This window comes from Silurus aristotelis, assembly GCF_946808225.1.
Source record: "Silurus aristotelis genome assembly, chromosome: 27".
NCBI classification, from domain to species: Eukaryota; Metazoa; Chordata; class Actinopteri; order Siluriformes; family Siluridae; genus Silurus; species Silurus aristotelis.
In genome coordinates, this window is record NC_139600.1 from 2,893,259 (window position 1) to 2,904,177 (window position 10,919).

The 10,919-nt window shown below is 43.2% G+C and overlaps 1 protein-coding gene across 1 annotated transcript; it reads right to left on the reverse strand.

Moving 5' to 3' along the window:
- Positions 1-148: 148 nt before the first annotated feature.
- On the reverse strand, positions 149-8,535 carry LOC310721092 (lutropin-choriogonadotropic hormone receptor-like). The gene is made up of 11 exons (XM_083532380.1): positions 8,243-8,535; positions 8,035-8,106; positions 5,617-5,691; positions 5,172-5,246; positions 4,993-5,067; positions 4,692-4,769; positions 3,905-3,973; positions 3,535-3,609; positions 2,906-3,094; positions 1,526-1,594; positions 149-1,444 (listed from the first exon to the last, which is right to left on the reverse strand). Exons 1-11 carry the CDS (start codon positions 8,407-8,409, stop codon positions 307-309), a joined length of 2,082 nt encoding a protein of 693 aa, XP_083388506.1. The 5' UTR covers positions 8,410-8,535; the 3' UTR covers positions 149-306.
- Between the last annotated feature and the right edge of the window lie 2,384 nt (positions 8,536-10,919).

Consider the following 10,919-nt stretch of genomic DNA (forward strand, 5'->3'; position numbering starts at 1 on the left):
TTTTTCTTCTCAAAATACTTTGACTTTTTTCTCGTTGGGCTACGACTATTCTCTTAATTGTGACTTTTTTCCCTCGAAATATGACTTCATTCTCATATTGCTACTTTAATCTCTAAGCCTTAAAGACTTTAATCTCGTGATCGTAGTAAAAAACAAAAACGTTTTAATGTGCCAATAAAACGCCATCGTACAAATAAATGTAAATAAAGAGAATTGACAGTATGCATCACGTATTCACAGTATGTACAGCATTCACAGGTCGCTGCAGGTTAGCAGTCAGTGGCTCAGTAGTTTGAAACGCGACGCTCATGTCACGGCTTTGTTGAAGAAACATCCATGCAGCTTGATGTGGTACGCTCGGAAGTGACCTGAGCGGGATTTCCTCAGGCTCTTCCTCCCGGGAGCCAGGATGACCCCGGAGAGACCCCGCGACCTGTAGTACTCCGCTTGTGTGTGGCAGCAGCCGCATCGGCTTAAAAGCAGACAGGTGTCCCTGCGGAAGGCGCGTGTGGAAATGGTGTAGAGAAACGGGTTGCACAGCGAGTTGATCGGGTAGAAAAGAATGAGAAGGATTTTGGATTGGGACACCGTGATTAGAGGCATGCGCAAAGCAGCGGAAATGGCGAAGAACGAGATGGGCGCCATGCACAGGAAGTCCGTAAAGATGAGCACCGCCATGCGTTTGGCCATCCTTGTGTCTCCGTGGCGTGTCGGCACGTCCGGGTTCCGTACGCTCAAGTAAATCCCGGCGTAGCTGGAGCAAACCATTAAGAAGGCCGCGACGTTTACGGCCAACACGGCCACCACGTATCCCTGCGAAACCGGAGTTTCTATGTCCATCGGAAGGCAGATGCTGACCTTCGTGTAGCTGCTGACACCGACTACCGGAAGCAGAGCCATTAAAAGGGAAAATCCCCAACCGATCGCCATCATGGTGACCATATGGCGAAGTCTCAGTCTCCTGCTTATCTGCATGGCGTGAGTGATGGTGTGCCAGCGCTCGAGCGTAATCATGGTGAGAGTGTAGATCGAGAGCTCACTCGAGAACACAGACAAGAACCCGGCAACCCCGCATCCCATCCCCGTCTGCCAATCCGTGGCGTGGTTGTAGTACTCTTGACGCGAGCGGTAATCCGCCAAGGCGATGAGCAGCAAATAGAAGCCCATGCAAAGATCCGCGAAGGCCAAGTTGCACATGAGGAACCGTGAGACGCTCAGCTTTTGGTGGCTCATCAGCAGAACGAGCAGCACGGCCAGGTTTCCCACGAGAGAAAAAACGGTAACGATCCACGTTATGGCACGTAGCAAGGCGTGACCCAGCAAGTCCTCGCAAGGGTTGAAGGCATCTGGTTCCGGGGTGCACTTGAAGGAGCTGCTGCTGGCGCACAGGTCCAAATCAGGGTAGTGAAAATTGATGTCGTAAAGATCTTCACTTGATGGGTCCCTGTTGGGTGACAGAGAATCAGTTTTCTTTGATCGCTTGCTCAGTTTGACATGAAACTGATGAGAAGTGCCACAATCTTACATGTCTGCTTGGTCAGCCATGTCGCACAGCATGGATAGGTTCTTAAAGCGGCCAAATACAGCATTCTCCCTGTGAGAAGTAAGAAAAAAGTGATATAAGCTGCAAAATACAGCATTTGCTCACAGATGGGAAATGTAAATCATTCATTCAAATCAGTTGTATCAGATGAGATGATGGAGAAGATACACAAGTGCCACTTGGAAGTCTACTTGGCAAGGTGGGAGCTCAAGCATTGGACTTTGGATCCGAAGGTCGTGAGTTCAAATCCAAGCCACACCGATTGGCTGCCCAGCAAGGCCCTTAACCCCATCGAATGAATATATGTATGAATAAGATAAATGCAAGTCGCTTTGATTAAAGGCAAAATGGCATAAATGTAAATGCAAGTCTGTTAGAATTCCCCCTATAAATTCCTGGGTTCAGTCATGAGCTCAGACTTACACATCTGTGTGGAGATGTTCGCTCAGTTTCTCCTACAATCGTAAAGTCACTCGGTGAAGTATAATTCGTTCTGATGCATCGATTTAAAAAAAAAAATTGAATTTGGCATTAGTATCGTGACGCATCGATTCGCATTGGTAAAAACTACTTATCAGTAGAGATGCTTTAATTTTATTATTTGGAAAGTGACCAATCATTTAATATATATTGGCTACGTGAATACGACGTACCAACACTACCGAGGCGCCTCCTGAGGGTCACATGAATATTGATTAACATGGCAGAGGTAGAGCTGCATCTTACTGGAAAAAGAACAGGAAAAGAAGGTATTTTTCCTCCTTTTGCACTGCAAATTCCTGTTTGGGAAAGAGCCATGCATTCGAAGGTCAGAAGGCACTTAAGTAAATTGTATTTCTTTTCCTTTGTGTCGAATCGTGATTGGGGTGAATCGCATCGGTAGCTGCTTCATATGTATCTTTAACGCATTCGTATCGTCGTTTGTGCATCGAGAAGCAAATCCCTAGTGTGTGTGTGTGTGTGTGTGTGGGGTGTCCTGCAGTCGACTGGCATCCCATCTCCTGGTGTATTTCTTGTGATATGCCCAGATCAAGCATGACCTTGACCAGATAAAGCAATTACTGAAGAAGGGATAAATGATATGATACTTAGAAACTCTGTTACAGAATGAGAGAACGAGTGTAACCTTGTGGTTCTGGAACACTGACTCACATCCATTATTCACATGGATTTCTCATAGATCGCAACTAAGACCGTTTTTAGAAGCAAGAATCCCAGAAACATTCATTTATTTGAGCTAGCTTTGTCATCAGTAAGTCAGACGGCATTTGAAGTCATTTGGTAAGAAGATTATTCCTCACTTTGAGGTTCACACGCAAAAAAAAACGAAGAGGAGAAATTGTGAAAGGCGCATGCTCCGACCTGTTGTCCCGTTTCCAGGTCTGAAAGGCACAGCAGTGGCTTGGGTAGGTGAGGTCAGCCTCCTGAAGCTCTGCAAGGTTCTCAAGAGGAGGGAGGGTCTTTAGGGAAGGTGTAAAGCGTGCGACGAGAACCTTCACCTCTCTCAGGCCTCGGGAAGGGAGCGAGCGCAGAGCGGTGGATGATACATCGCTACACAAACACACGTACACAATTGTGGGTAAAATCTGTGATGCAAAATGAACCTCATGAGCCAATCAAAGTTCTTCAAATGAGTATTACATATTTCCTGTAATATCCTAATTTCTTTTACTGTATGCACCAGGCGCCATTTTTTTTTTTTTTTTAATCCTCAAACCTACGCTGGATCTTCATAGAATGTCAAACTGTAAATGTCCCATAAAAAATATTTTATAACAATTTAACATAAACCAGTTTCCTTTTCCCCCAATGAATATCTAAAGATCTCTAGATTGCCTTTCTGTCTCGTTCATTCCAGTGTTGGAGTTCATGGCGATGCTCGTGCCTGACCTTCAAACATTTTCTGACAGCTGTTAGTCCTTGGCGAACAGATACAAACCACTGAACCTCTCCAGTGGGTCATGATTGTACATAACGTTAGTTGCACTTACAGTAAAACCGGTCCTTCGGCACCTTGGAAGGCATCGTCGTGGATTTTGATTAGGTTCTTGTTGTCTTTCAGAATTCTAAAAAGATCAGACAATCAATTAGTTATTGATCACGTAACAGTAAAACACACTGAACTTGTATCGGACCGACGTGATGTTTGTTTAGACGCGGCGACTAGAAGCCGACGTGTGAACTGTCAATAAAACAATGTTTTGTCTCGTTTTGACATTGATTTATTCGTACACTATGTTCCTTACTATTTGTCCCTCAAACTCAAAAACAATCAACCATCCTGCCACTCATTCGGAGACGAGCTCCTCGTAAACACGTCTGAACTAGAGAAACTGTATCGCGCTGATAAGAGATACGTACAACTTTTCCAGTCTGGTCCCGTTGAAGGCGTGAGAGTCGATTGCAGTCAGTCCGTTTCGGACGAGATTCCTGAAGAATCGAAGCAGAAAAAGTTTGTTTATTTGGACTCTGTACAACATGTACAACAGTGTTTTAGAGGCACGAAAATTACTCCTTCGGATCGAATAATAGCACGGAGACGTTTACCCTAAATATCCTTCAGACTGCACAATGTCCGTCTGATTAATTTTTCCCCTGAATAAATTACCTTAAAGAATCGCTGCCGAGTCTGGTTACTGATTATAACTGTGCTGAGGTGCCAAAACACAAATTAACCTATTGCTAAATCCGTAACCTAAAGTAGGATTTAAACTTTTAATTTTTATGCAAAACAACGACACATTTCTTGCGCTTCTGTGATTTTTCTCAAAATATTTTCACTGCAGTCTCGACTTATTTTTATTTATATATATAAAATATATTTCCACTTTATTCTCGTAATTTCTTTACTTTATTCTCAAAATACAGTATTTTGACTTTGTTCTCATATTTTTTCGACTTTGTACTTAAAATATTTCAACTTTATTTCCGTATTTTCGACTTGATTCTCAAAATATTTCGACTTTATTCTTGTATTTTCTAAAATATTTAAAATTGATTCAACATACATTAGCGGACCCCCCCGCAGTACCGGCGCAGTCCCCGTAGGGGGTGCGGACTGCCAGTTGAAGACCCATGGTGTATTTCATTGACTCAAGCGACAACCAATGACTTTCACATAGGACGTGGATGAGCGCGGCCTACTCACATGTACACGTCCGCCCTGGACACGCCTCGAAACGCGTTGGCTGGGACGCTGGGTAGCTGCCTGTTGTCTCCCATTTCCCTTAAAACGAAGAGAGCGGAAAATCCGACACGCTCGTTTACTCAACATGGATATTTATGTCCACACACACACATACACACACACACACAGCATGCCTTTAGCCCTGTATTAAACAAGCTGGGCTCAAACCCAAAAATCCATACAGGTGCACTCAGAAGGGCAGACACTTAAATCAAGACGAGTGAATGTGTGCTCTGGATCACAGCAGGACGTGACTACTCACAGGAAGAAATCCAGCTCCAGTGATGAGATGCGGGAAAAATCCGGGAAGTGCTTTATTCCCGTGTTGCAGATGCTCCTGGAATGAAATTAAAGAAAAAATGGAGAGATGAGCTCATATGAGGATACGGTTAATTACACTATCAGCAGTATCAATATGGGTAGCCGTCTTTTTCTCCTTACAGGTATCTCAGTCTCGGCAGATCCGTAAAGGCACCTTCTTCTACAGCCGACAGGTGAATGATGTTCAGGATTGAGCTTTAAAAAAAAAAAAAAAAAAGGGAGCCATTTACAGATATTGAACATTACAAAGTATTGACAATTTTTTTCCCCCCTGAGAGACACACATGCATGTTCCTTTGGTTTCTATGGAATGTATTTCCATTAGCATGAAGAACAGCTTTACGCAACTCTCAGCAGCACGTTTCTGCCAAGATCCAGCTGAAATACTTTGCTGTTCCTCATGGAAATCCTGCCACTGGATGGAGATTTTGTATATGATCCAGTATCAAAATTCCAGTTTGGACTCCACACCTTTTACCCCAACAAAAGGAATATGCATGTATCTCAAAAACCATAGACTTTGACCCGCTCTGTAAATACAATACAATGAGGTGAGATGACTTACATTTCCATAACGCTGTATAATGAGAGAAATGCCTCGCCTTCTATTTTCCTGATCGAGTCACTTTGGGAGATTTCGCTGCACAAGAAACAGCAGCCATTAAACATTTACCGTTATGTTCCACACGCACACGTCTCGTCCAGTGGCATTGTGACGCATAATTAGTCCGGATTTTTTTTTTAAAACTACTAATCAGTTATATACTTATGGAAGCCCGTTTCCACTCCGCAGTTCTGACTTTATTCCTTAACTCCTGTCTGCATTGTAGCATTAAAGCGGGATCCAGAAGCGATCGCTGAAGCTACCTCTTGGTTGTTAGAGAAGGATTTGTATTGGCAGAAATGGCGAGAAATGAAGTGGGAATGGCGAGCAACATAGTCGGAATGGCGGTAAATATAGTCGGAATCGCGAGAAAAATTTCAAACATGAGAGAAGTCACAATGGAAAAAAATATAGTCGGAATCGTGAGAAATATAGTCGGAATGGCGAGAAATATCTCAAACGTGAGAAAGTCGAAATGAAAAGAAATATAGTAGGAAGCGTGAGAAATTGTCGGAATGGCGAGAAATAAAGTCGGAATCTCAGAAACATGAGAAATCAAGTCAGGATCACGAAAAAATTCAGTTGGAATTAACACAGAATTTCGATTCATTATACTCTCGTTTGTCTGTCTGTTTAGGAAAACTGTCCTTATTCTCAACAGCCCATGTCCTTAACAGTTCCATTGTCGAGGTTATCATCTGTTCCCTGATGGACACTTGAGTGTTAAACTGTCCATGGTGATTGCAGCACTGATCCAATGTAAGCAGACTCGGAATTATATTAATTCCGGTCCAAATCCATCTACATGGTTCTGGAGTTAAGCCCCTCTATAGTAACCTCCTAAATCTTCGGCAGCAAACGAGTGGTTTCTAATCGAAGAGGACGAATTCGTCATGAAAGAAAGTTTGTCACTCGAAAACGTGTTTGTTTTGGAGACATGGCACCACGATGTCTCCCCGGGACCCCGCTGTGCTTTCCGCGGTCATTTATCGCGCTTTTCCGCGGTAATGGATCCGTTTTCCCGTCCACTCGGATGAAAGCGCATTTAATTTATAACCGATCGCCCACGATTTGAGTACCTAGACCTTTAACCACGAACACGCTCCCAGAACACCGAGCTCCGCCTCTATAAACCGATTACACGCAAGTTAGATTTTGAAGATAAGTTTTCGATTAAGGAACGGAGGGTTGAAATGTAGCAAACGATCGCCGTTGGAAGAATCAGCGCTTCTCTATCTATCAGCCTGGGCGTGCTGAACAAAACAATCTGTCCTGGAAAAGATCACCGTAACCATATACAGCAGTGAAAATGCTGAAACCTCAAAACCCAAAGCTTTATTCCCCCTGTATAAAAAGTGTTTCTCTAACAGCTTTCTGCGGAAAATCCTAAAGTACACCTGCATATATATGTAAGTATGTGCAATGCATATGACGTACGTACGTATATATGCGTACATATACCGCCTCTCTATACTACTTGTATATACTTAGCATACGCTGCTACGTTTGCGCCTCCCGTGTCCCCCGTCGCTATCGCCATCACGAGATCGGAAAATCGTAACCCGGAGACCATCGATACACTGTGATGTCTTTCATCAATCCTTTTTTTCTTCATGCTTCTTCAAAATATCTTCAAACCCAAGCCCGCTTTCGAGATCTTCACCAAGAAGAGGCCGACGCAGTAGAACTACCTTGTGTCTTCTTGTATGACCATGTCTTTCAAAAATCCTCCTACACGGCTGTTTCTGTTTCAGTTAATGACTATTTCAACCTACATACGAAATGGACCCGCTCGGTAAAAACCGGTCAATTATACACCTGACGTTGTTCGAGCATCCAAAGTGTGTACAAGGAAGAATCGAAAGTTTGAGGGCGGTTAACGGAACTATTGGATTTGATTCCGATTTCTCTTCTGATCATTTCCTTTTTATTTATTTTTTTTACCGAATTTTGTCATTCGCAAAATCGAAACGATTAAAAGCAGTATTTCCTCCACACCTGCCTAAAAAGGCAGATTTATTTATTTCTTTTTTACTTTTACATTTTATTTTTTACCTTTGTTGACCGATTTCCAAAGCGCACACAAATCCTTAAGCCTTAAATATTAAAATCTTTTATTTATTTATAATTCTTTAAAGAAATTCTATACATTTGACATTTTTGTGATTTCTAAAGCAGACACAAATGTATATAAAAGGAAATTTTACCTTCAGATAATATATACGTTTTATTTTGTATAATGTTTGATGTGTGCGCTTTAAACATAAACATAGCTTTAAAAAAAAAAAATCACAATTATTTATTATTAAAAATGAATACAGTGAATCTATATATTTCATTTTGATTAATATTATTAATATTTAATATAAATAAACTCACATTCTGGTGACGTTAATGAGACCTCGAAAAGTTCCCCTTTGCACTTCTGTGAAAGGCAGGTGCGCCAGTCTTCTGCAAAAAAAAATAAAAAATAACCCCAAAGGAACAAATGAACAAAAGTTTTTGGCACCAATCAAATTTTCCATTCTTGAACTTCTGGAACCTCTCTGCCTTTTGTAGAGGCTGTTCGAGATGATGGTAGACGTACAGGTTGTTGTTGGAGGACGATCCCCGGGCTGCGCTCTCGGTCTGCGCGGTGCATCTCAGTGTGTCTGCGGTGCAGATGCAGGGCAGCGGGCAGGTGAAACTCCCCCCACGGTTCAGGCGCACCGCCAACGCCAGCAGCAGCGACGCAAACAAGCACTGGGACACCATAATCCTCCTCCTTCTCCTCCTACTACTTCACTCACTGCACATTCATCTGCCATCCAGCTCCAATCCCCAGTCAAAAAAAAAAAAAACCCCACCTACTTATTTTTCTTTTTTAACCGGTCCTCCCACCAGGGGTTGCCAGATCATCCATAGGGCACTCCTACTCTTCCTGGTGCGCGTTCCTGCGTCACCGCTCAGGCACATCTCCTGCCCAAACACCAGGGATCAATGATCTGAACACACACACACACACACACACACAGAGGTATTAGAAATGATATTTCGAACATGCAAAAAAGGCACAATGCCTTTAGGCCTAAAATACATTTGAAAGGCATTAGATCATGTCTACATTATATCCAGTACTGCTTTCACAAGTTTCCTTGTGAAGTGATATACAGTCATGGTAGGCCACTTTATAGTCAACAGGAAATACGAGACGGCAAACGCAGACTCACTCGATAACCCGCTCTGAAAAGAACAAATCGCTCGCTCGAATCCCTTGTGGCGACGCTCCGAGGACAGACTACAGACTGCGGCTTGTCAAGTTACTCATGCTTCAAAGCAATAGAGACTACTGTGACTTTTTCTCTGTAGGCAATTTGCATTTATATGATCTGCACCAGGATGATTGCAAAACAGTTATTGGTGTAGGGGAGCGGGCGTTACGCAGTGCTACAGAGCGAGCTAGACGCCTGTCTCTGCAGGTTATCGTCTGAGATTTTCTTTTCTTTTTTTTGCTGTTCGTTTTCAGTAAAGCTAGGTTTGGTGTGACTGTATGCCTGGGTTTTTACCATGTGACCAGGCTGGAATCAGTTGACCAATCTTGCCATTTTCAGTATGGCAAGGGAGGGGAGTGATTGATAGACTACGTGTGTGTGTGTGTGTGTGTGTGTGTGTGTGTGTGTGTGTGTGTATACACGAGTGGTAGTGTATGCAGGACTGGATTCAATTAACCACTCGGACACTGGGTTATGATATGGTCCAATTAACTAGTTCGGCACTGGGTCCTAAATCAGGGCTCAATTACACACTCCAACACTGGGTCCAGATCTAAATAAACACTCGGGCACTGGGTCATGTTAAACACCTGATTAAACTCTTTGGCACTGGGTCATGTTAAAGGTCTGACTTACCTCTTGGGCACTGGGTCATGTTCAAGGTCTGATTAACCTCTTGGGCACTGGGTCATGTTCAAGGTCTAATTAACCTCTTGGGCACTGGGTCATGTTAAAGGTCTGATTAACCTCTTGGACACTGGGTCATGTTAAAGGTCTAATTAACCTCTTTGGCACTGGGTCATGGTAAAGGTCTGATTTACCACTTGGGCACTGGTTCATGTTAAAGGTCTGATTAACCTCTTGGACACTGGGTCATGTTAAAGGTCTGATTAACCTCTTGGGCACTGGGTCATGGTAAAGGTCTGATTAACCTCTTGGACACTGGGTCATGTTCAATCTCTGATTAAACACTCGGGCACTGGGTCACATCAAAGTTCTGATTAACCAACCAGGCACTGGTTTGCCCTAAAGGTCAGATTAACCACTTGGGCACTAGGTCACAATAAAGGTACGCTTATCCACTCAGACACTGGGTCACACTAAGTGTCTGATTAACCACTCGGGCACTGGGTCACACTAAGGGTTTGATTAACCACTTGGACACTGGGTCACAGTTAAGATCTGATTAACCACTTGAGCACTAGTTCACTTTGGAGGTCCAATTAACTACTCCAGCACTGGGCCATGTTAAAGGTCCGATTAACCACTCGGGCACTGGGTCACGTTAAAGGTCTGATTAACCACTTGGTCTTATTGAAGGTCCAATGAACTAGTCTGACACTAGATCACGCCAAGCGTCCAGTTAACCACACCGGCATCAGCGTGACCCAGTGCTGGAGTGCTGGAAGAAGTGGGTACTGATGAGCGAGTCTGATTAACCGCTCCAGGACTGGGTCTTGATGATAGTGTGGTCATGTTGAAGGTCAGATTTTCCGAAACTGGGTCATGGGTTTTCTTTCTTGTTGAACACGTCTGCATCATCCAGTGACTTCACTTGAACTAGCAGACCTAAACCAGCTTCATGAAGATACATGGGTCGGAAGATGTGAAAGATCTCCTGCTATAGAACTCCCAGCACCTTTTCTGAAGAATTGGAACATCACCCCAGGTCTTCATTACCTGACTTTACTAACACCCTTGTGGATCAATGAATTTTCATGAATCTCTCAAAAAAATCTAGTGGAACACCTTAGAGGGGTGGAGCTTATTACAGGAGCAAATAGGACCTAAATGTGGAATATGGGATTTTCTTTATGTTCTAAGCTGTTAGATTTGCTAGCGTGTTCATTCTTCTGTACTTCATAAGCCTTCCTCAGCTGAAGGGGGTTTATTGAAGCAGGACGATAAAAAATTTGTTCATCATGTCCGAGTTCCTCGAATTAATAGTTTATGATGCAGTCCTTGGCCTTGGAAAAAAACGCCTGAATATTTCCCACGCAATCCATACAAACC

Bases quoted from the DNA above. Each gene is read 5' to 3' on its own strand.
- LOC310721092 (XM_083532380.1), bottom strand. From the start codon at position 8,409: ATGGTGTCCCAGTGCTTGTTTGCGTCGCTGCTGCTGGCGTTGGCGGTG. The intron at 4,770-4,992 runs GTGAGTAGTCAC...CTTCGTTTTAAG, and splicing joins CTGGAGCTGGATTTCTTCCT to GGAAATGGGAGACAACAGGC. The intron at 3,610-3,904 runs GTACGTATCTCT...TGATCTTTTTAG, and splicing joins GGGACCAGACTGGAAAAGTT to AATTCTGAAAGACAACAAGA.